The sequence below is a fragment of the Astatotilapia calliptera genome, chromosome 10, assembly GCF_900246225.1.
Source record: "Astatotilapia calliptera chromosome 10, fAstCal1.2, whole genome shotgun sequence".
Classification (NCBI taxonomy): Eukaryota; Metazoa; Chordata; class Actinopteri; order Cichliformes; family Cichlidae; genus Astatotilapia; species Astatotilapia calliptera.
In genome coordinates, this window is record NC_039311.1 from 1,194,996 (window position 1) to 1,220,170 (window position 25,175).

General features: G+C 45.4%; 1 protein-coding gene across 2 annotated transcripts in view; it reads left to right on the top strand.

Moving 5' to 3' along the window:
• atp2a3 (ATPase sarcoplasmic/endoplasmic reticulum Ca2+ transporting 3) overlaps positions 1-21,163 on the top strand; it is a 40,323-nt gene extending 19,160 nt beyond the window's left edge. Inside the window, exons 6-22 of one of the 2 annotated variants that reach the window (XM_026181199.1) lie at positions 2,308-2,388; positions 2,549-2,634; positions 2,903-3,367; positions 8,276-8,364; positions 9,239-9,341; positions 10,366-10,497; positions 14,818-14,934; positions 15,035-15,253; positions 15,535-15,870; positions 16,586-16,806; positions 16,900-17,102; positions 18,759-18,844; positions 19,163-19,296; positions 19,773-19,890; positions 20,333-20,450; positions 20,566-20,599; positions 20,700-21,163. In XM_026181199.1, the coding sequence (XP_026036984.1) occupies positions 2,308-2,388; positions 2,549-2,634; positions 2,903-3,367; positions 8,276-8,364; positions 9,239-9,341; positions 10,366-10,497; positions 14,818-14,934; positions 15,035-15,253; positions 15,535-15,870; positions 16,586-16,806; positions 16,900-17,102; positions 18,759-18,844; positions 19,163-19,296; positions 19,773-19,890; positions 20,333-20,450; positions 20,566-20,570 (2,513 nt within the window). In that variant the 3' untranslated portion in view covers positions 20,571-20,599; positions 20,700-21,163. The remainder of the gene's footprint in view (positions 1-2,307; positions 2,389-2,548; positions 2,635-2,902; positions 3,368-8,275; positions 8,365-9,238; positions 9,342-10,365; positions 10,498-14,817; positions 14,935-15,034; positions 15,254-15,534; positions 15,871-16,585; positions 16,807-16,899; positions 17,103-18,758; positions 18,845-19,162; positions 19,297-19,772; positions 19,891-20,332; positions 20,451-20,565; positions 20,600-20,699) is intronic. The other variant, XM_026181198.1, reaches the window with a different exon arrangement.
• The last annotated feature ends 4,012 nt before the right edge of the window (positions 21,164-25,175 follow it).

Genomic DNA, 25,175 nt, shown 5'->3' on the forward strand with positions numbered 1-25,175 from the left:
ATGTTGTTGCTAGGCAGCTGAGGTAGGCAGGGCAGCACGCTCTCTTTAGAAAGGATGCTTGTTGGGGATCGCTCCAAAGGAAGCATGTCGGGATATTTCATCCCGTTCTCCAGTGAGTTTTCTCAGGCTTTCCTGGACTTTGTATCAGCCAGCGGTTATTCCATGCTAGCTTAATGCGAGGGGCTGAAGTAAACTGTATGAAGGTATTGGAAAAAGACGCTGTAGACCACAAGTGCCTTTGAGGAGAGAAAAGAGCATAAATGTATTTACTCAGGTTTCCACTGCCGGTGCCCGCCTGCCCTCTTGCTCCCTGCTGCCAGTGCCAGCCACGGTTACAGCACATTTGTGATTTGCGCCTCCACTGGAACTTTCCTCTTTCTTTGACTTAACTGCCGCGGTCAGGTTGTCAGGAACTCCAGGATTTACAGACAACCCGAAGAAAAGGAAACCTGCAACCAGCCATTCCCAGTAACAAGTCACGGTTATCCTGCATGTCACCAGGATGTTATGCAAGAACACCGCCTCAGAGCTGCATGTGTTGGATTCAGATTTATTAAGACGGCTAACGATAAAAGCCAGACAAATATCAGATTTTTATAATGTATAAAAGCCGTATTAGGATTTACATTTCTAGCACATGGAAAGTGTCTGTGGGAGGCTGTGGCAGTGAGGGGAGCAGGAGTCTGTGGGTGGGCGTTTGAAAAGTCTCTCTTTTCCTGCCCTCGGCCACCTGTAGCCCCCAGCCATCTCCCACACAAACACAACAACACACACGCTCTCCCACTCGCGTTCTCTCTGAGCCGTGTCGGAGGTGGAGAAAGGTACCTCCGTCCCATCGAGATGAAGGCCATCACCTCAGGTGTCAGAGCGCTGAACAAATGTCATGAAGAGATGATGGAAAAAAGCTCCAGAATTGCGAGACCACTCTCACGTGTAAGTGTGCTCGTACAACAGCAGTGCCGCTGCCTGGCGAGGAAAAGCAGGAGTTTTGGTGCCGTTACGTTGAGAAGTCGTGATAGCTGAGCACTCTGAGCTGGCATTAATGAGTCACTTATTACACAAAGTAATGAGCAGCTCCTTCTCTTCTTCTCTCCTGCTGGAAGGAAACAACTGAAGAATATTACATCTGTCTAGAGTATTTGGAGCAGCTTCCCACTCCTGTGCGCTGACATCATTGTCACTGACTGCATCAGACAATCCATTAATCACAAGTCTGCCCTGTTATTATGAAAATATTTCCGTTAAATGTTCATTGTCAGGCCCTGACACAGAGGAAGTAATAACCATTTTGTTTTGGCTATGAATTATGAGTTTAATATGCAGGCTTAATAAGCAGACTCGAGACCGTTGGCGATGGAATTAATTTGAGCCTTTAACGCAGGGTTCAGGTGTGGTTTGTGTTAGAGGAACAGAGAGGACACAGAAGGAAATAATCAATCATTTTACGCGACTCCATCAAGGTTGTATCGAGCTGTTGTTTACCTGCAGCCCGAGCCTGGACTGAACCCACCGATGCTTCAGGATTTATTGTTTCAGCACGGACGTTAAATAGGGACGTAACTGAGTGCCCATCTGCAAAACACCGAAATGAGCAGAACTTGTTACCTGTTGTCTCTTTAACTGGTAAATGAATGGCTTCTCATGTGGTGCTTCTGCACTCTGAGCACTCAGTGCTTTATGCAACGTGCTCATTCAGCACTTTTTTTCTACATAAGTGCTTCCTGTCTAACATTCGAACACTTCCCAGCTCCTCGGGAGCATCTTGGCCATCTTTCCACTAAGATGCTAATATTTGTCCTGCAGACCGGATCCAACCACCAACCTTCTGATTAGCAGATGACGCGCTCTACCTCCTGAGCTGCAGCTGCCCCTACACCCTTTACTGACGTGTGTGTATTTGTACAGTACTAATACTGCATCGATTATAGTCGTCTGAGGATTAAGGCTCTTTTGTGATGGGAGCAGAATGTGAATCATTTTCAGGAGAACACGAGCAGATCAAGGTTTTCAAATAGTTAGAGAAATGATCATTGAGCTGTCTACAGGTGCTCTTTCACACGCTGTCATACAGGCGTGTTTTTAACCCCTAACTGCTTTCTATAAACCGGTCACACACATTAACAGTGGATCGGTCGTCGCCTGATTAGCAGGTGACCCGCTCTGAGCTGCAGCCACCCCTAACTCCAGTTACCTGTAACTCCTGATGGAGTGATGTAAAGGTGCTAACACAGGAAGTCTAAATGTAGCCCAACAGAGCTGCTTGCTTTTGTACATTTGATTTTAAATCTCTTAATATTTTTCTTTTAGTTGGTGACAAGGTGCCTGCTGACATCAGAGTGACCTCGATAAAGTCCACCACCCTGCGCGTGGACCAGTCCATTCTCACAGGTATTTATTACATCTCACCAGAAGCTCCTCTCCATGGCTTCCCAGTAACTGGTTGCAACCAAGATTTCCGTTGATGTTTTTCTCCTCACTGTGTTTGCTTTGAAGCACGGTCTGATAATCACCTGCTACACCTCCAACCGTCTCGATTTGTTTTCTGTAGGAGAGTCTGTGTCTGTCATCAAACACACCGACCCTGTTCCTGACCCTCGAGCCGTCAACCAGGACAAAAAGAACATGTTGTTTTCTGTAAGAACCCCCGACTCGTGCTTATCTTCAGCTTTCAAATCAAAAACTCATGTTGTCACAGACAAAGCTACATTAGTCCTTACATTTGGTCACGTAGTCAAAAGCAGTAATGGCAGCTATCACATTCTTTCACTTGTCTCGTGGCCAAACTCGTAGTAATCGGCCATGTTGCTGTTTGTGAGCTGGTGACGGAGTTTGTCTGTTTTCTCCCAGATGACGGCGGATTTGTGCTGACTTCCCTGTGCGTATGTCTCTGTCCTTCTCTCAGGGCACAAACATTGCTGCCGGTCGTGCCATAGGTGTCGTCGTTGCTACGGGTGTCTCGACAGAGATCGGGAAGATCCGTAATCAGATGGCGTCGACGGAGCAAGAGAAGACACCGCTGCAGCAGAAGCTGGACGAGTTTGGCCAGCAGCTCTCAAAGGTCATCTCCCTGATCTGCGTGGCTGTGTGGGTCATCAACATCGGCCACTTCGGAGACCCGGTCCACGGGGGCTCCTGGGTTCGAGGGGCCATCTATTACTTTAAAATTGCCGTGGCCCTGGCAGTGGCCGCCATCCCCGAGGGCCTGCCGGCCGTCATCACCACCTGCCTGGCCCTCGGCACGCGTCGCATGGCCAAGAAGAACGCCATCGTCCGGAGCCTGCCGTCTGTGGAGACCCTGGGCTGTACCTCCGTTATCTGCTCTGACAAGACGGGCACCCTCACCACCAACCAGATGTCTGTGTGCAGAGTAAGTGACAAACAGTCCTCCTGTGCTTCAGGCTTCCCAGGTTTACGCCGAGCATGCTGTCGAATACTGCGGAAGGAAATGAAAATCTTCTGTGACGATATTGCTTCTGACTGAGATTTCTTCAACTCAGCCAAAGTAGAGTAATTAATTCCACCTTCTATCATAGTGCCCGGCACTTCTGGGTCTTCCCTCTCAAAAAAAATGTTTTCCAGGTGAATACTTTTTGATTGTTGCTGCCAGTCTGTGCAATCCTGATCTTTTTGTCTCTCTTTCCCCCCTCTGAGGTTTTCTTTTCATGCACGTGGAGCTTAAAGAATGCTGAGAAATCCCTGTGGTGCCGTAATGTTTGCCTCCGTTTGGCAGATTCGAGATAGCAGCTGGCAGGAGCAGCACAGGCTGGCATGACCTAGCAGCACCAGCGTGGGCTGTTAGCGGTTAGCAGTGACGGGTTCCAGAACGTCACCTGAACAAACACAAGGCCCTGAACCTTTCTCTAGCTTTCAGTATACGTGATAAACACTGAAAGATTTTATCCACTGTTCACAATTCACAAGTGCTCGTATGGTGCACAGCCTCACCCTTCCCTTTGTCTGTTAGCGTGTGCGTGTGTGTGTCGCTTGCTAACCGACTTTGCTGTAAGCGCAGAGTAAATACCAGCACTGCTGTTTGACTTGGCTCCTGGTTCGAGCTCTGCACACATGCACACCCTAATCTCAGTTAACACCTCTTGTCCTCACGATCTCCCATCTCACCACAATGATGACCTCGTTAGTCGAGCAGGGCAGCATCAAAACCCTGTTTAGACGAGATATTGTTGGCCGCTTATTGGTTTCCCAAAGAGGAATTGATTGTATTGATCAAAAATTATGCTCTAATTAACCAGTTCCTTTTATATATCTTGGGAAAAAAGCTTAATGGTGTCCTAAGAATAATGCAACAGGCAAATAAGAGCAAAAATTAAGGGAACCCACAGATACTGGTGGATAGTCAGGTTGGACCCACGGAGGTCCACGTCGGGACAAGAAGAGCTTGGCTCTTTATGTTAGATGGAGATGCTATCGATCAACAAGATGAAATGCTGCTCTATAAATATCCCAACAGGATGACTTCCTATAGGCAGGAAATGAAAAAGCAACAGTAGCTGCTGTATAATCGGCGTCTCTGTGAATTCCTTTCGACCTCAAAATGGCTTCAGAGCCGACTCTCTGTTCTTGTCGTACGAACGCTCGCCCCTCCTTTCTCCACGAGTCGACGTGGAGCGTCTGAGTGATTAATGCGTAGCTGCAGGGAGTTCCCTCTGGCAGCAGGGACATGGAGGAGTGATCTCACCACAACCCTGAAATGCTCTCAGGCAGGCAGACGTTGGTAAATATTGACCTTCTGCTTCCACCTATACTCCCCGGCTTGCTGCTCTCAGCTCTCTGCCGTGAGATAAGGAGCATACACGTTTGCGTTGTTGCAAAGATGAATCAAGCTTCCGCTTTGCAGGTTTTTTTCTTTTTTTCTTGCACCACTTGTTTCCTGGTGATAGGTCCGCTTCATATTTAGCTTCACTTTCCCCCTTCGTGGTGCTTGTATGCTGAACCAAGACTGCCTCTGTCTGTTTTTTAATGCTTTCTGTGCGTCACCATTTATACTCTGTTTGCTCAGGCGTATCCATCTGTGCTTATTCCTGTACTGGTCTGCAGCCAGTGGCCCTGATAATGCCATGTGTCTCCCTGGCCTCGGGGGTATCCCCATATCAGCAGGATTTCCAGGGATTCCCCTCTGCATCCTGACGTTATACCTCTGTTTTCCCTCCTCTCTCACACTCTGACCGGCACGCACTAAAAAGCCTTTCACAAATGCACATCAACAGCTGCTCACCATTCATCCCCATGCAAGCTCAGAGGAAATGAGTATGGAAAAAAACGTTTGATAGTGGTGGATCTCACTGTGCCGTGTTTCCTTGGAGACCACAGCGGATCAGATCGTGAGTGAAAACTGACCACGGATGAAAGAGCAACCTCATCTTATTCCTTCGCCTCTGCTTTGTGAAAGTTATTGTGTCGCTCTGTGCTCATTGTTGATTTATTACAGAAGAAAGGAACAAAGTCTGACGGCTGACCTTTGTGAAATAAAGAAGTGAACAGAAGGTCGGCGCTGTTTAAAGGGCATTACCTCCCAAAATGAAATGGAAAATCTTGGAATAACAAGTCCCACTTTTTAAACAACAGTGTTGTATAAACCCGGCTAAAGGTTTTAGCCACTGTAACAGGACAGCTCTGTTATTTGTAATACAACTGTTGGCTCAGGTTACAGAGTGGCCAGATGAATAGGTCCTTCACAGTCACTGCAAAAATGCAGCAGGGCAAAGCAAAAAGGTTCCCTTTACAAACTGTAGTTGGAAGTTTGCAGCCTGCTGTCTGCAGCTTTTAAACCCAGCAACCCTCGTCCTGGTTCCCTCTGATGAGCTTTGTTGCATTTGTGATTGAAACTGTCATAAAAAGGGTTAGGCATTCATTTTTAATGGTTAGGGTGAGGGGCTAGGGAAACCAATATGTCAATGAAGGTCCTCACTAAGATAGCTGAACGGGCGTGTGTGTGTGTTGCTAAAACATCACCGCTTTCTTAAACATCACTGCTAAATGAAGAAAATTTCAAGAGTGTCGACTGGATACAAGGAAAATAAATTAAAACATATATAAAAATGACAGTTTTGCTCACTGGTTCGAGCTGATCTGACTGAGAAACCGACGCTGCATGCTCCATCACATGATAAAGGTAACGGCCACCCTGCACACAGTCACAGTCACTGAGTGGAGACAAAAAGGAAGCTTTTAATGCTGATATCTGAATCCAAAGTGACAAAGTCCAAAAGTAAACATGAGTCCAGGACAAGTCTTTCCCAGACTGGCTTTTAAAGAGGAGCTGCCCCCTGCTGGCCAGGAGTTTAAAAGAAGGTTAAAGGCAGCTTTGACCAGGGTTACTTTCAGAGCCAAAGAGCTGCATGTAAAGTCTGTGGGCCACTGAGTAAATGTACCACTCTGCTGTCATGGAGAGTTTTTATGTGAATAATAGCTTAAAAACTGCATTTTCTGCAAACAACGGCGGTCTCCTCTCAGGTGAAGTCTGCCGCTGATCAAGAGCTCCTTTGACACTAATCGGTGGGTTTAAGTCAGCGACTCGTACACGCTCGCAGTTACAGGAGAATCGAGAGGCAAGAAAAGGACTTTGTTCAGTCTCAAACTAAGTCGAGCTGGGCATGTTGTCCATGCATGTCTTATCTTTAGAAGTTTTCACAGAATATTGTTAAACGACTTGAGGTCAATGAAAGTCTGTTTGCCTAATGTCTGTCCCATTGAAATGAGCAGCGTGGACACAGTCACTGGAATATGGGCGATGGCGTATCCTGGCCCCTGTTCTCCCTTCTGTTTTTACTGATGCATTAGCATTAGCAGTACATCGTGAACTGCGCCTCCTGGGGGAAGTCTTGTCAACAAAGCAGTCAACAAGTCCTTGAAGTGCTCTGGGAATGCAGCTCTGTCTCCTGCTTTCACTTGACTTCTTTTCCATCAGTTCACTACAGCGTGTTTCGTAACTGGGACCGATGAAGCCAACTGCAACTCCCTTGCATGTGTAGAGAAACAAAGAAATTGGAGAAAGGAGTGCCCGTACGGTGCAGACACCGGTATGCAGTAGGGGCTGATGTTTCTGGATCACAGCAACACTTGATAAACAGAACTCCTCGTTTGTGTTTTAGCCTTAAAGACTTCCTGTTTACAGCAAGTATTTACTTTTTACTGCTTTAATATGTTCAGTACGTTTCTGCTTTGCCTTGATGGTGGCTAATTTTAGCCTAATGTACTTTGTAAATGCCATTACTAAGTTACTTCACCAGCACACTTCTCTGTTCTGGCTGCTTTCACACTATAGTCTAATATTTACAGTTATATCCCAGTCGTTAGCAGCCAGCTGCTAATCAAGTGCACTGGATTAGTTGATCAGCAGCTGTGCATCTATAAAAGAAGAAGCTCTGGCAGTTTGCCGGCATGAACCATTTAGGTGTGTGTTAACACAATGCAAACTTCCCAGGAGTTGACGTCCCAGCAAATTCCCAGACCCCACAGTTCTCACTGAAAAAAGCCCAAGAGCTACAGACTCTGCAGGCCTCAGCATGTTAAAGGTTACAACAGTGCAGTCAGAAAAGAGCCTGAACAAGTACGGCTTGGTTGGAAGGGTTTGGAAGCCGGCTCGCTGTAGAAGGAACACGACCGTGCGTCTGATCAAACCGCGAGGCTCCTGGAACAACGTCTGCACATATGAGACCAAAGAGTCTGAACAACCAAACGCAGCATATCAGCACAAACGGCTCAGCAACTGTGCGTGAGACGAGAAACAAATCTGCAACAGAAAAGGAAACGAATCAAAGCGCTGCAATGGTCCACGTCAGGTATGTAATCGGTTCCCAGGTTGCCTCCAATGCATTCATCTCAAACTTCAGTATGAGTCAGGGATCACCTGAGCCACAGCCGACCAATTACAGTTCAGCTACATTTCTTGATTGTGATGCAACTGAAAGGGGCAAAAAGCAGGAGTGTGACTGCTTTGTGCTTTCAGTGTTTTTTTTGTTATTCACATTAAGTCACGTGTTCGTTATTATAGTAAGCTGTTTGACTTGGTTCACTCAGTTCTTACAGTAATCGCCAGCCGGTTTCTCTTGGTCCACAGGACCTCGTCAGTGGGTGGATCCAATTAGCTACTGAAAATATGAAATTTTTTTTTTTTTTTTTACTGCTCCAAAATCTCACACAATTTGAGCGGTCATTATCTTTTACAGCAGTGGACAGCTGCGAAACGAGGAGCAGCCACAGTTGTAACTGGCTAAAGGTCCCACCTCTGTTTGCTTTGGTCTTTTTCTCTCTCCAGATGTTCATCCTAGACAAGGTGGAGGACTCCAGCTGCACCCTGCACGAGTTCTCTATAACTGGTTCTACGTATGCCCCTGAGGGACAAATGTGAGTACCACCATTCTGGATTTATTACTTGTTCTGCCTCTGTGCTTTAATAACTCATTACATGGAAAATGTTTGCTGTTAAGCCTTCCAGATTTTTCATTTTTTTTACCAGCAGATTCTACACTGAATGAAAAACAAGTTAAAGCGTCTCTCTCTCCTTTCCCAGCTCCTCCTTTCTTCTTAACCAGATAAAACATAAATGCAATAAATCGATGTGCTCTGAGATTTGATGCACCGTCAGTTTGCAGGAATAGTTTGAGTAGCTTTGCTTCAGTTGGTGCAGCATAAAAACAGCGAGCAGTCCCAGTTGGTTGTGTTACAGCACATGTGGCTTTAATTATATATGCCCCATAAGTCTCAGTTGTACTTTACTCCCAGTAAGCACCTTAATGATCGACTATTGTTAATGCAAACTTGGACAAACTGAATTTTTGACCCTTTTTGACGTTGCCTGTGACACTTTTGAAATCTCAGAGATGTAAACTGTGCAGCAGTGAAGGCAGGTGGCCTCTGAGCACAAGCGTTCAGCAGACAGGGGCAGGGTGTTGCGGTTCATTGTGTATATACATGCTGTTTGTTTTGCCGTTTGCTGACTACATCGCTGTGACTCTGGATGAACCTACGGTTTCATAACAGCAGAGTGTGGGTTACTGTGTGGGAGCTTCGCTAGCAACGGTTGCAGTCTCTACTGGGAAGAGATCCATGGTTGTCATGCAGTGAGCACACACACACTCAGATACACTCCTTACTGCCGTCCGAGCACGGTTTCTCCATCAGCTGTGGAACGTGAACCCCATTCATGGGTATTCGTGAGATTGCCGTGTGTGCAGTGAAGCGAAGTGTGACGTTTTATGTGTGTGTGTTGTTCTTTCAGACTCAAAGACAACAAGCCTGTCCAGTGTGGAGACTATGATGGACTTGTGGAGTTGGCCACCGTGTGCTCGATGTGCAATGATTCTTCACTGGACTATAACGAGGTCATTAGCACACACTTTGAACACTTTTAAGCTCCAAACAGATCCATCAGTCTAACTTTCTACGTAGAATTACACGAATGATATTTTCCATAATTATTAGCCCTTAATCACACTCACTGCTTTTTTTTCTTTTTGTCCAACTGAGCTAATTTTACTCTGGTATGATCTCTTTTCTCTGGTTTGAATTGCTTTTCTCACCTATTTGTCATCACCATGGTATCATGGTAACCATGCTGAGGATAGAGGCCAGGCATGCAGCACTTCTAAACTCCATCGTATCTGCGTCTGTTCTCATAAATGGCTGTTTCTCTGCTAATTTTGTACACTTTGGATAAAGAGTCTGATTGAGCCAAACCAGGAGAGAGACAGGAGAGTTGCAGAGGAGCCGATGCTGGAGGGGAGTGAGGTGTTTAATTCCCGTCTACAGCCAGTCGCACAAGCAAATGATGTGCGATGTGCCGTTACTGCTTCATCTCGACTGCCGGCTTACTGCTGGCGAGGACAAGCCACTTTGCATGCATGACTCAAACGCAATGGTGGAGGTCGTGGCGAATGACTTGCAGATATCCTTTCAGCATGTTTGTCCAGTCAGTCTTGAGCTATTTTGACTCCATGGAAACGAACATGAAGCCAAACAAGTGTCTGCTTCTAAAATAGTTACAAATATTAAACATTTAATGCTTGTAATCAACACAAGTGTACCAAATGTTGAACACTCCAACTTTTTCAGTTTCATTCAGTGCTCTTTTATTCATATCCTAACAACAGCAGTCACCATAAGGTAAAGGCCCTACAATAATACAGAAAACCCAACAATCATATGACCCCCTATGAGCAAGTACTTGGTGACAGTGGGAAGGAAAAACTCCCTTTTAACAGGAAGGAACCTCCAGCAGAACAAGGCTCAGGGAGGGGCGGGGCCAACTCCCGTGACCAGTCAGGGGTTAGGAGAGGGAGACGGGACAAAAACCAGTCCAAGGAAGAGCTGATCAATGTGTTTTGATGAATTTCTTCTCTCTCGCAGGCCAAAGGGGTTTATGAGAAGGTGGGCGAGGCCACAGAAACAGCTCTCACCACCTTGGTCGAGAAGATGAATGTCTTCAAGACGGATCTGTCTGGACTCACCAAGGTGGAGCGTGCCGGTGCCTGCAACTCAGTAAGTTGCCACTGCTGCATGATCCTAGTGTGCATTTAAAGTACTGCTGCATACATGAAGCTAACACGGTGGTTTAATAGTCAGCTGTGTGAAGTCTTGCTGACTTGAGATGAAACAAGTAAAAAGAGGTGAGCTAACCAGACCTCAGCAGGTTTCTCTTCATTTCTGCTTAAAGCTGTTTAAGCTTGACTTCCTACTCAAACTGTAGACCTGATATCAAACTCACAAGCAGTGCGGCTCCTTCCTGCCTCTGTGCAGCTGTTGGCGTGCTCTTATGAACATGTCTGACACGATACAAACTTCATAGGCTTCTTACGGCTCAGTCCATATGCAGTAGGTGATCCAATTAGATTCTGGAGCAGACGTTTGCATGAATTTCCATATTGATGAGGGGACGTGGGTTTGCCAAAAACCTCACACTTTAAGTTAGTCAGTTTTAGGCTGACTCCAGATGTGCAGCATCCAACACTCGGAAAATGTAAAATCTGATTAGTTTTTAGGGACCGTCCTGTTTTATAGTAATAAAGAAGAACAAATATTACCCTTCAAGTAGTATTGACACCACTTTACCTTTTTCAAGGCAGTCAACCCAATTTTTTTCAATTAATTATGTATTCATGTAGAGCTGGGCGATAGAACGATAACGATATGTATCGCGATATAACTTTTACTCGATAGAGAAATTAAGCTATTGCGATAGACCTCGCCGCTCTTGTCCTCAAAAAAAAAAAATAAAAAAAAAAAGGTCAGCCAATCCAAATTAAGTAGCGCAGAGCCGAACCAATCACAGCCGCAGCGTCACGTCGCGTGACTTGTTACGTACAGCACAAGTGCCAAGCCACACGTGTGTTTGTTTGGGAAGCAGCCAGCAGGTAATGGAGGAAATGAGTGTACCGACTAGAAAAATCAACCGAGCGTGACCGAAGAGAAAACAGATGATGGTTCCAATGCCGGAGAGATTGTCGAACGGAAGAGCCATAGAAGTTCCGTAGTGTGAAGGTATTTCGGCTATTTCAAGTCTGACAAAAACAGAGTAGCTGCACTGTAAATTGTGCCGAAAGCAAGTCTGGAAATACAATAAACTGGTGCATGCGTCACACTGTGCGCCACGTTATTGTTTCGGTGAAATGAATTTCTACAATACTGTTAATTCTACTCTCTGCAGTGTTTAAATGCTTACATATACACACAGTTACTGTCCCTCCACACATACGACTCGGTTCTGCTTCTATGCCCCAGCTTTGTTTACTTTTTCTCACCGAGGCTTCTAGACTTCTGATTGGCCAACATTTCTGCACGGTTAGGAATCTAGCGCCACCTGCTGCTTTGGCATGTTCATAGCAGCGTTTTCCTTCATTTCTGCCTTTATGTGTGGACGGGATTATTTTTTGAAACGGAAAATCTCCGTTTTCAAAAATACCCGTGTACGTGTGGACGTAGCCTCAGTCTCTGACTGGAAGCGCTAATTCGTCATTCGGCTTTTGTCAGACTAAAGTAACTGTTAAAACTGTTTGAAAAGCTCAGCTATACAACAAGGAGAGATTGAGAATTTCCTTTTAGTTCTCAGTTTATTTGATATTGACAAAAGTTAGTCAGTTTTGTCTGTTCTTCTGTAAAACAAACTAAGATTTATTTTTAGAATTAATATTTTGTTTCTAAGTGGAATTGACAATTTAGTCTGTTTCGTTTGTCCTATTTTGAAACTTAAACACTTTAGCGGCTGCCTTTTGTGTAGTTTGCAATATTTGCCTTTATTTATCTGAAAAAGTCTCATGTTCCTTAAGTACATCTACCCTGTTGAACTTATTATGGGAAATAAATATTTAAATAAAAACAAGCTGCTGATTATTTCACATTTTACTTGTGAGCAACGGCACATTTAAATCTTACAAATATAGTTATTTGGCTTATATCGTGATAGATATCGTTATCGCCTGAAATGAAAAAAACATATCGTGATATGAAAAAATCTCATATCGCCCAGCTCTATATTCATGTATTGGAGTGCCCAGTGTGAGTCAGACAGGTGAGCAAATCAGTGGACTGGTCTTTAACCTCTAAGACCCGAACTCTTCACAGCATTTTTAATTTATCTTTGATATTTGGGCTGATTTGACCTGATGAATCTAAAAACAAACAATTACAGGAAATTTTTTTTTTTTTTTTTTGCCCAATTTTTGTTTCTAAGAAAAATGAGAGCCACAAATGAGGGTATTTGTTTAAAATTTCAGTAGAACAGTAGCAGTATAACGTCCTCGTAAGTGGATACCAGGCCCTTGTAGAGCAAAATTGAGTATTTGGGTCTAAATGACCAAGAATGTGATGTCCACATATGTGGACGCAGGTCCTAGGAGGTTAAATGTCCAGTCAAAGATTTGTACAGACTTGTGTAATCACACTGCTGCACTGCCTATGAGGAGCCTGCTTATAAACCTGTGCCACGTCATATATATGATGAACGATGCAGGTTATGGTTAAGTGTCCCACACAAGGACGACCCATTTATTTAAAAAAAAAAAAAAAAAAGCAGATAGTTGATGATCAACAAATGTTTGACTTCAGGGTGTGAGTGTTTGCTTGTGAGTCTAAAAACAGCTTTGCACAAAGCTAGTCTAAACGTAACAACAGCAAACAGCAGAGCTCATTACAGGGTTTTATCTTCCTTTTACCTGTAACTCTGAAACGAGCTGCTGCGCTGTCTTGGTTAGTAGATGGATAAATGTGAACCATTACTTTACAATAGCAGGAATCTGCAGAAACTTTTAGATGAGACGATCTGAACTTTTTCACATATAGAACCAGAGAGCCGAGAAAGAGGCCAGTGTGCCGAACTCTGACAGAGAGAAGCTGCTTGGCACACTCACGGATTTCAACATCGGTCAGCTGTTAGAAGCTCTGTGTGTGTCTGCGTCTGTGTGTGTGTGTGTGTCTGCGTGTCTGTGTGTGTGTGTGTGTCTGCGTGTCTGTCTGTGTGTCTGTGTGTGTGTCTGTCTGTGTGTCTGTGTGTGTGTGTGTCTGTGTGTGTGTGTGTGTCTGTGTGTGTGTCTGTGTGTGTGTGTGTGTGTGTGTCTGTGTGTGTGTGTGTCTGTGTGTCTGTGTCTGCGTGTCTGTGTGTGTCTGTGTCTGCGTGTCTGTGTGTGTGTGTCTGCGTGTCTGTGTGTGTGTGTCTGCGTGTCTGTGTGTGTGTGTGTGTGTGTGTGTGTGTGTGTGTGTGTGTGTGTGTGTCTGTGTGTGTCTGTGTGTGTCTGCGTGTCTGCGTGTCTGCGTGTCTGTGTGTGTCTGTGTGTGTCTGCGTGTCTGTGTGTGTGTGTCTGCGTCTGTGTGTGTGTGTGTCTCTGTGTGTGTGTGTCTGCGTCTCTGTGTGTGTCTGCGTCTCTGTGTGTGTCTGTGTGTGTCTGTGTGTGTGTCTCTGTGTGTGTGTGTCTGTGTGTGTCTGTGTGTGTCTGTGTGTCTCTGTGTGTGTGTCTCTGTGTGTGTGTCTCTGTGTGTGTGTGTCTCTGTGTGTGTCTGTGTGTGTCTCTGTGTGTGTCTGTGTGTGTCTGTGTGTGTGTCTCTGTGTGTGTCTGCGTCTCTGTGTGTGTCTGTGTGTGTCTGTGTGTGTGTCTCTGTGTGTGTGTGCGTCTCTGTGTGTGTGTGTGTCTCTGTGTGTGTGTGTCTGCGTCTCTGTGTGTGTCTGTGTGTGTCTGTGTGTGTGTCTCTGTGTGTGTGTGTCTGTGTGTGTCTGTGTGTCTCTGTGTGTGTGTCTCTGTGTGTGTGTGTCTCTGTGTGTGTGTGTCTCTGTGTGTGTCTGTGTGTGTCTCTGTGTGTGTCTGTGTGTGTGTCTCTGTGTGTGTGTGTCTGCGTCTCTGTGTGTGTCTGCGTCTCTGTGTGTGTCTGCGTCTCTGTGTGTGTCTGTGTGTGTCTGTGTGTGTCTGTGTGTGTGTGTGTCTGCGTCTCTGTGTGTGTCTGCGTCTCTGTGTGTGTCTCTGTGTGTGTGTGTGTCTCTGTGTGTGTCTCTGTGTGTGTCTGTGTCTGTGTGTGTCTCTGTGTGTGTGTCTCTGTGTGTGTGTGTCTGCGTCTCTGTGTGTGTCTGCGTCTCTGTGTGTGTCTGCGTGTGTGTGTGGAGTGAATAAACTTATGCTTCTTCCTGCTCCTTTTTGAACATGGACGTTATTTGGAGTTGTGGTTGCTCGTTTTCCTTTTGTTTGCTTTGTTCATTTGTCTCTTTTAATTCTTTTTTTTTTTTTATACTTTTTCAACATGTTCAAAATAAAGATTCAATCAATCAATCAATCATTTTCTTCTGCCATGTCAGCATTTGCCCTCTTTTTCATCTGTCAGGTTATCAAACAGTTGATGAAGAAGGAGTTCACCCTGGAGTTCTCTCGTGACCGCAAGTCCATGTCTGTCTACTGCACCCCTGTCAAGCCCGGGTCCCAGAGCAAGATGTTCATCAAGGCACGGCTGAATAACACGAACTCAAATAATCACAAATTTCATTTCATTTGAACCATTTTTTTAATGTTCTTCTTTTGCCAATTGCATTGTGTCCCCTCAGGGTGCGCCCGAGAGTGTGATAGAGCGGTGCGAGTACGTACGGGTGGGAAACAGAAAAGTGACGCTGACACCAGCCGTGCGCGACCAGCTCATGTCTAAGATCAGAGAATGGGGGACGGGCAAGGACACCCTGCGCTGCCTGGCGCTGGCTACGCACGATACTCCGCCACGCAAGGAAAACATGGAGCTGGAGAATTCCAGCAAGTTTGCAGAATATGAGGTTCGCCACAAGATTTCTCTATCCAAACATCACAGCTTAGAAGTCCTTTTGTTCCCACATTGAATTGAAATAGGCTTTGTTAAGTTTAATGAGACGACTGGGTACTAGTTTGCTTAGTAGTAGTTAGTACTTTCTACACTTTGGTCTTCGCTCCAATAGTTTCTTTGTTCTTTAGGAAGAATTTGGATTGGATGTTTTTTGGCAGCAGTAACAGTAGAAAGCTGTTCCTGATGTGGTCCTGCGTAACCTAACCACCCTGATGCTGTTTGTTTTCCGTGTAGCTGGGGCTCACATTTGTTGGCTGTGTGGGCATGCTCGACCCACCCAGGAAGGAAGTGATCGGTTCGGTGAAACTGTGCAACGAGGCAGGTATCCGTGTTATCATGATCACAGGGGACAACAAGGGCACGGCCGTGGCCATCTGCAGACGGATTGGCATCTTTGAAGAGGACGAGGACGTGACGAGAAAGGCCTATACAGGCCGCGAGTTTGACGATCTACCGCAGGAGGTGCAGAGAGACGCCGTCAAACGGGCACGGTGCTTTGCCCGCGTGGAGCCGGCTCACAAGTCCAAGATCGTCGGATACCTGCAGTCGTTTGACGAGATTACAGCCATGGTAAGGAAAACTATCCCCGTACAAGTAACACACCTGCGTGTTCCAGCATCTTCTTCTTTTTGTGGCAGTGCACAGCACTGCTGCCTTTCTCCTTCCTGTAGCCATTCGCTGTTTGAATGACTTGTCAAAGATGTATGAGGAGAAGCCAGTGAGGCATGACATGTTCCAGGTCTCTGTGAGGCTGCTCTCTCAGACGCCGCTATCACGAGCTGTCATCTCTGGTCTGCTCGGCTGCTTCCTATCTGACATGCGTCTCAGAAGAGAAGTTGATCCGCGGGAGGGAAACGACAATATCACCATTTGCCCATCAGTCTGAAGCTGCTTTCAGGCCCTGCCTTGACAGATAAATATCGCTTCTGCACAGCTTTAGTTTAATCCCGTCATGGTGTGAAAAGATAATGAGCCTTTGCACAGTGAGTTAGAGTCGTTGCTTGTTAAACTTGGGGCTCCCGAGCGAGTCATCCTTCATGAAAAATGAGTGTGGGCTCGGTATTTGAGAGTGGACTTGTTCTTTTCTGACACACATGTACTGTCACAGTGTTGGACTCTGAGGGCCAAGTTTCAATGCTCAGCTTATATCTCTAAGTAAGGACCATTTAAGGATAAGCAAGTCTTATTGAGAGACGCTTTTTAATAAACAATACTGTTGACGTTTCCTTTAGTGCCCCTCTGTTCTTTGACACGTAATAATCCAGGTATTTCCTCCTGGTTGCAGACAGGTGATGGTGTGAACGATGCCCCGGCCTTGAAGAAGGCAGAGATCGGCATCGCCATGGGATCCGGTACAGCTGTGGCAAAGTCAGCGTCTGAGATGGTGCTGTCTGACGACAACTTCTCCACCATCGTAGCTGCTGTGGAGGAGGGCAGAGCCATCTACAACAACATGAAGCAGTTCATCAGATACCTCATCTCCTCAAACGTGGGAGAAGTCGTGTGGTGAGACAAGAGCGCCGTGAGACGCAGCTGCCGGGCGGGGACTGTCTTCGTGTGCGGCTGACGTTTGTGGGTCTCTCCTGTGTCTGTCTGCAGCATCTTCCTGACAGCCATCCTGGGTCTGCCTGAGGCTTTGATTCCAGTCCAGCTGCTGTGGGTTAACCTGGTGACTGATGGCCTGCCTGCCACCGCCCTGGGCTTCAACCCCCCAGATTTGGACATCATGGATAAACCACCCCGCAACCCTAAGGAGCCACTCATCTCTGGCTGGCTCTTCTTTAGATACCTGGCCATTGGAGGTATTATTCACTCAGACGTGAATAAATTATTGTGCAGTTGTCACTGTGTGGGGTGGTGCGGTGGTTAGCACTGTCACCTCACAGCAAGAAGGTCTTGGGTTTGAATCCAGTCAGGGTTCTTTTAGTCTCTCGCTGCATGGGTACCGGGTACTCCAGCTTCCCTCCACGGTCCAAAGACATGCCTGAGTTAACATTAACTGGTGATTCTAAATTGTGACTGGTTGACTGTGTCTGTGTGTTAGCCCTGCTGATTGGCTGACAGGGCTGTCTAAAGAGCTTCTGTGCACCTGCGCCCATTTTTAAAAATCTAATAGCAGAACAACTTGATGCATTTTCTAACACTTTATCGATGGTACCTTAGTTAACGTTGATTTTTCACACTATAAGGCGCACTTAAAATCCTTTAATTTTCTCAAAAATCGTCAGTTCAACTTATGTATGAATTCTGGTTGTGCTCATTGACCTTGAACCGGTTGTATGTCATACACTGCGCTCAAAACTCTGTCACAAATGTTTTAGTCCGACTTTGCTAAGCTACGAAGCCGCACCTCTTGACGGATTGTTGGAACATCACGGCTGTAGTCAGGAGCCTCGCAGAGGAATCTGGGTCCTAAACTCCATCCATTTCAGGTCCCAAAGTCAAACGAACACTGCAGCATCACTGAGAGTTAAAAACTGTCTAAATTCTTTCATCTTTAATAAAATCATCAGTGTTGCTGCTTTACCAGGTGTAACAATTAAGTTTAACATCCAGGCATCCATGAAAACAGAATTTATTACACTTAACAGAGTTAGAAGTTAGCAGGAAGTTAGCTCGCTAGCTTCCACCTAAACATGATATAGCATGTTCTGACTGAGAGATTTCTGAAAGAATTCAAACGTACAGCTCTGCTATCACTTCCAACATAAATGAAGACAGAAAACTAAACAGCAGTGACGTTTGTAGGGTTACTGAAGTTGGGCTAGCTGGTATATAATGATGTGCTACGTGATCGCTAGCGACACAGCTATGTTAGCATAAACACAGTGAAGCTGGAGGATGAACGCTAACTTTATTCCACTCGATAAAAGTTAACGTGAGGGTTCCTGATGGTTAGAGACAAATGCAATCGCATGGCAGGATGCTGTAAACGGACCAAACTTCAGTCAGGAGAACAACTGAGATAATCCATCCACAATACGAGGTTAGTCATTAATATACTGCAACAACATGGGAATAGAGCCGCTGCAGAGGATTCAGCATTAATGAATCAATGGTACAGAAGTGGAGGAAGCAAGAAGAATGAGTTGAGGAAAGTTTGACTTATCTGACTGTTTGGTTTCGCTTAATGCGCCTTATGGTAGGAAAAATACAGTAACAAGATTTGAGATGTATTTAGTAAAACGGCGACTGTCAGTAGGCCTAGCATCTTTTTTTTTTTTTTTTTCTAATCAAGCACTCATGTCAGCATGTTTATTTTCCTGAACAGCTTCTCCTTTGTAAGGTTATTACATTTTATTCTTCGCACACTGAATAACTGTAACCTTACACTTTGTCTGTATAATATTAAATTTGTGACTGTGCGTCTATCAATATCTGGTTTTGTCTCACAGGCAAGAAACGGCAGCTCTTGTTTGTGTGTATAAATATAAATGTATGTCTGTGTTGTCTTGCAGGATATGTGGGTCTGGGAACAGTGAGTGCAGCCACATGGTGGTACCTGTTTGATGAGGAGGGCCCACAAGTGTCTTTCTATCAGCTGGTGAGTTGTAAAACAGTTTATCTGACGTAGCTCCTGCCCTAGGAGAACATGAGCTGCATTGTTTCCTGTTATACTGTTTACCCCACCTCTATGCATCCTTTTCATTCGCTGCTATTTGATGCAGTAACGTTTGATGATCCCAGCAGCAGACAGGCATAGAAAGGGAATTAAGATTTCTGTGGATTGATTGCATGCAGAGCTGAAATGAAGCCAGGGTTTGGCAGCTACCCCCCACCCAATCTGAGCAGAGTCCCATCAAACCAGGTCGCAACACGATGCACGAGCGCACGCTAACTCCGCCTGTCTCTCTCTTCACAGCGACATTTCATGCAGTGCACTGAGGACAACCCCATGTTCAAAGAAATAGACTGCGAGGTGTTTGAATCTCGCTACCCCACAACCATGGCGCTGTCTGTGCTGGTCACCATCGAAATGTTCAACGCGCTCAACAGGTCAGTCGGCTTCAGAGCTGGTGTCAGAGTAAACGAGCCTTAAATGTCACAAACGTCAGAAATTTACTCAAAGAAAGCGACGCTGTCATTCGACGAGACGGAGCTCCCTTTGAGGAAGAACGATCCGTGCCAGAAAGGCCACGGCCGTCGCAAACATCAGCTGTTCACTGTTTGAACGACTGATTTTTGTTTTTATGTCCTCCACCTGAAGAATGTGCTTAAGCGCACATCTTAAGAAGAGAAATTATACTTTATTGAACGGAGCTATGAAGGGTCATTAGCTCTGTTTTGAAAGAAATGTCCAACTCGACGAGGTCTGATCACCACTTCAGATGGAGTCCAAAGATGGTCCAGCCTAACGCCGGCACATCTGTTCATTTTCATGCAGCTTGCTGGAATATTTTCATCAGTTGTTGTTTTGCAACCTGATCCTGAAATGTTAGCATGTTTTCATCTATTCAAACTTCTCCTTACAGTTTGTCTGAGAACCAGTCCCTGCTCAGGATGCCTCCCTGGGTCAATATTTGGTTGCTGGGAGCAATCATCCTCTCCCTCTCCCTCCACTTCTTAATCCTCTACGTCGAGCCTCTGCCAGTGAGTACACAGGACACGCAGCTCTTTGAGCGTTTAAAAAAACCCAAACACTGCATGCTAATAATCCTCAGCACTGTATCGTGGCCCAGATTCACGAGCCGTGTTTTATGAGTCCGATTCTTTTGCCAGTGATGACACAACTTGTCTGTCGTCTGCAAAAAAAGTAGGATGGCCCTGTAGGTGTAATGTAATGCAACAGCCAAATGAAACTATAAGTAGCTAAGTTCATAGCTAGCGTCGTGCAAAAAGCAGATACAGAAATGCTGTGAGTCAGACAGAAGGCGTTACAAAATAAAGGTTTCCATGGCTCCACTGGATTATGTTTTCTTGCAGGCTGATGTCTTTGCATTTTTCAAAATAGTTACAAAATATTAAGCTTGCATGTTAGAAAAGGCTTCTGCTGCAGCTTTGTCATCATCGTCTGATTTCTCTTGTCCTTCAGCTCATCTTCCAGGTGACCCCTCTGCATTGGTCCCAGTGGACTGTGGTCCTGAAGATTTCCTTCCCAGTCATCCTACTGGATGAGGCTTTGAAATATTTATCCAGGAACCATCTGGAAGGTATGTTAAGTCCTACCTGTTTTTAATTTAATAAGCAATTTTTTTCAAATCAATAAACGAATCTAATGATGCTTGTTCTGCTCTTTTTTCCTTCTCTTCTGCATTTCTAAATCAGCCTAAACTCTTTTAATCTCACCTTCTGTAAAAAGGTACCTGACTTTCTTTGTGCTGCTTTCTTCCGTCTCCATTCGAACCTGCCTGCTGTCCGATGGTTACGTGTTCTAAGCCTGTGGGTTTTTGTTTTGGCAGGTGATGAGGAGAAGAAGTATCGGAGGAGATGGCAGCTGAACTAAGACCTCTCCCTCAACACACTCACACAGTTAGACACACAGCTACCCTCTTCCCATTTTTGAGCTAGGAAACGTTTCTCTCCCCTGCCCTCGTTCCCCACTTCTGCATGTCCAACAAACCACCACTAGAAATGAGGGGTGGCTTGCATGAGAATGAGTGTGAGAAAGTGAGAGCGCTTGTGCTCCTGCAAGCATGGCTTTGTGTGTGTGTGTGTGTGTGTGTGTGTGTGTGTGTGTGTGTGTGTGTGTGGGAGGACACAGACGGATGCAGACCTGTCTTTATAGTTGCAAGAGCAAGAAACAACTGCAGAAAAGAAAAATACAACTGGGCTCTGCTTTTTAAAGGTTTCTGCTCATCTTTTTGTTGTCTGTACAGTACAAACATAGTGGTGGACTTCTGGGGGGAGAGGGGAGGATGGGGGAACAGACATTGATAATACTGGGTGGGGTGGGGGTGGGAGTTGGGGTTTTAAAATCAACACAGAGACTGAAAGAGAGACTGAGAGGAGAAGAACCAGATGGACACACTGACAAAAAAGCAAAAGCATCAAGGAAAGGACGAGGAAGGTGAGAACAGCCTGGAGGCGCTGTGAGGAGAGAGCCACGGTACCCACGCGTGTCCACAGAAGCATCATTATCAGGAGGCGCTGCCCAGGCTTCTGCCATCACACTACTGGCAGTGAATTCCAGCCAGCTCTGGCCTTATCAGCACAACACAACTGTTTCTCTGGCCAGTTTGTCACAGCGCTGCTCCTTCATCACTCTTCTGTCGTTTATGCTCAGTTCCTCTCCTTCGGCCTGTCTCTGCTCTCTCTTTGTCTCTTTCTCGCTCTCTGTGTGAGGAGGCAGCTGTGGGCCCGGGGTCGTGACTGTCGGGCTCTTTGGTGGGGTTGGGGTCGCTCCGCCTAAAGGTGTGAATAGCTTTACGCTGCTTGGCTGCTTCCTTTGGCTCTAAATTCGAGGGGCTGAGGTCGGCTCACACACTGGGCAAAGAAACGAAATTTTAAAAAGTCAAACAGCAACCAAACCAGCATATCGGTAGAGTAGTTGTGATCCAGCCCACTCAGCTGGCCCTCTTTAGCTTCACTATAATGTCCTTCTGCTTCTTTGCTGCCACTGGAAAATCTCTGCGAGTCATTTCATGTAAAGGTTAAAGGTGGACGGGAAACTGATGCTTCAGGATTCCTGCGTCATGCCTTTAATCCGCTGTGTCACACCCTGAACCAGCGCTGAGGTGTGTGTGCGTTATAGCCTTACTTGAATAAAGTTGTCTAATTTGATGTGATAGGCTTTTTTCCCCCGTCTGAATCGCACAAACGATGTAGTTTAAAGTAAGTTAGAGAAGTAAGTGGCTCGTCCCAGCGTCACGTGGACATTAACAGTGTAGATATTAAGCACATCCATGCCTTACACAGCCCACTGCACCTCCACATTAAACATGTGGTCCCGATGAATGTGTTTGCTGACCTTTAATGAGCTCGTTACCCATCACTACCACTTTGCACTCGCGTGGCCGGACCGTGATTCTCACACTGATCATGTGAAGTCTTAAAGACTCTGAATGTGGCGTGTTTTTTGGTTTTCTTGTTCTGCTTTGTGCGCTGCTCCCTCAGCTCCTCCTGCTTTCTCAGTGCTATAGCATTTCATTTGGGTGTTTTATAATTCTTAATAATAATAATGTGTTTGACTGAATGAACCCGCAGGGTTTGGATTGTGTCTTTTAAGTCTTAATTCTGGGTTTTGTGTGGGGCCCTGGTGCTCTGTGGACGGGGTCGGCTGTGTTTTTGGACTCTTATTGCTTCCACATGCTGCAGAGAAGAGCGTGTACACATTTTTAAAAAGTCTTTGAATAGGTGGAATAAAAATGGGAATCTGCACACTGTGTCCCTCATACTTATTAAAGCAATGATATGTTGTGGCTGTTGTGTGTTTAAAGGTAGAGCTGCAGTGATTGGTTAAAAACACTGAAGCACTACAGCCATTAAAAAAACAAACACTTTGAAGTTTAGCTGAGCTCCCCTTCGAGGTCATCTTGTCGCGTACCTCAGTCCCTGGAGGTGCTCTTCTGACCACTTGTATGTGGTCATATACATGTGGTGATGAGAGGTAATGGTGATCATCTGAAGGAGGACGGTAAACAACGTGAGCCGAGGCTCGTGCCGCCGCTCACCTTAGAAGCGTTTTGGCCGTGCAGACTTTGGGAGCTGTCTAAAAACAGCAGCTGGGTAGAAATGAGTGGAGGTAAACCTCATCCTGGAGCAGGAGCTCTGCAACACAGTCATCTTCTTTGTGTTCTGACCAAACAATTACTATATTCAGCAGACCTGGTATATTAAAAATGGCTTTTACTTGCAGCACGGGACTTAAGGAGGTTTGTTTCATTTTTTTAAATTGAACTGGGAGTTATCAACACAGTGTGCAGATCTTTTCCCCCTTTCTCCTTTTCAGACAGCATTTCAAACCCAGTACTTTTTTCAGTGTGATGCAGGAAATTTACCCTTCAACACAATCCATCCAGTCTGCAGCTGTTGACTGTGGCGTATGCAGCTGTGCTACACACTCGTTTTGTTGCTTGGTGATGGGGTTGTTTTTTTTCTCGCTCCAGGGAATAGCTCGCCAAAGTATAGATGTTTCCAGTTTCGCATGCTCTCTGGGGTCATTCTTGGAATGCACAGTAGGAAACTGACTTAAGTAGACGAGGCAAATTAAAACAAATACACTATAAAGTTTGTTAAAACACCTCACCAGTTTTAATATCTATCTATATATATATTAAAAAATAGGTTTTAAGAGCAGACTAGTCCTTTAACTATAGACCAGAAGCTGGATTGTGACTATACTTGACACAAAGCAGCCTTTATGTTAAGGTTGAGCTTTTCATGATTTCCCGTCACCACCGTGTGAATGTGGCACCTCTTTCCAGACCAGCAGATTCCACATCCCTGTCCCAGATCTCCAAGGCTCTGTAACATGCTGGCACGATAGGTCTGCGTAGCCTTGTTATTTACTACTGAATCCTCAACTCTGTACAGACGCTGAGAAAACGATCGCATGGAACCTTGTTACTGTAATAATACCCTATACAGTATATAATATTTAATTTTTTGATAACTTGCATCAATGAAAACCTACTTACAACAAGAGACGGACTTACAAGACTTCCTGTTTTTCTTTTTCTTTGGAGCACATGGTATCTAAGGACCTTTGTTTCTTGTCTGTTTTGGTTTATTTGTTTCCTTGTAGAATAGAAAGGTTGTTTCTTCATGTTTCCATTTGGTTTTTACACTTGTGGGGTTTTGTGTCTTTTACTGTAGGGAGAAGAATATGATGATATCGTGTTTAGGATAGACGAGATTAACGCTTACGCTAATAAGTGGCAATGACATGGAACATTTCAGTGATAGCTAGCTGGTGTGAGGATACTCAAGAAATTGTGAACGAACAGTGTCTGGTTTACACTGAGCGATAAGCGGTGATGAATCCTGGGATATGAAGTTTCATGAGTGTACATTGAAGGGCTTGGTGGTGATGCAGGCTCTAGAGACCCCTTTCAGATCTGGGACGTTGCAAAGCTCTTCCAGCTTGGTACTCCGAGTCCTCCGCAGTCTGTAAAAGGCTAACCTCCTTTACTAACAGTGAAGGAGCGATCGGGTTGAGATGATAACAGCTGACTAGTGAACGTGCCTCTAGAGCCTGACCTCCACCTCTGAGAAATTAAAAGGATTCTCTGTGTTGCCTTGTTAATATTAATTGTGGACACATAATTTTATAAATGACAAAGACGTGGAAATAAAGATTATTTATCTTGTTATTTATTCAGAGGCTGTGGGTTTTTTGTTTAAATGGATGATTGTCAGTGCAACCCCCCCCCCCAAACACTTGGGACAGTCTTCGATATGTAAATGAAAGCACGAGGCAATAATGAGCAGATGATTTGAATACTATAGCTGTGTCTCACTTCAGGGGCTGCATCCTTCGGTGGACCCGGCCCACGTAGACCGTGAAGGCCGGAAGTGCGAGGTTGTGAGATGGGACGGTCTAACCTTCAGGTTTGCGTCACCGCTGTCTCAGTGGAGTTTAATAAACTCAGCCGTCTGCTCCTTGCTATCTAAAATGTAACAGGACACCAGAGTAAACTCTTGACCATCAGATTTACTCAGGAACAAATCAAACACTGAAAAATATCATGTTTGTGCCGGGAGGTCGCTGTTCTCGCCGGCTCCAGTGAGCCTTGAACCCCAGTCAGCTATCGAGCTGGTGGGTAACAGACGTCTCCGAAAACATCGGAGCGCTTTTGCAAATGTGCGATGTCTTGATAAACTGAGCAGATATTTGAAGTTTGCACAGCTACATACTCGCCTGAAAATATCTTAAAAGTTTATTTTGTGGCCCAGAAAGAATAATATTTCAAACTTTTTAGCCACGCTCCTCAGCC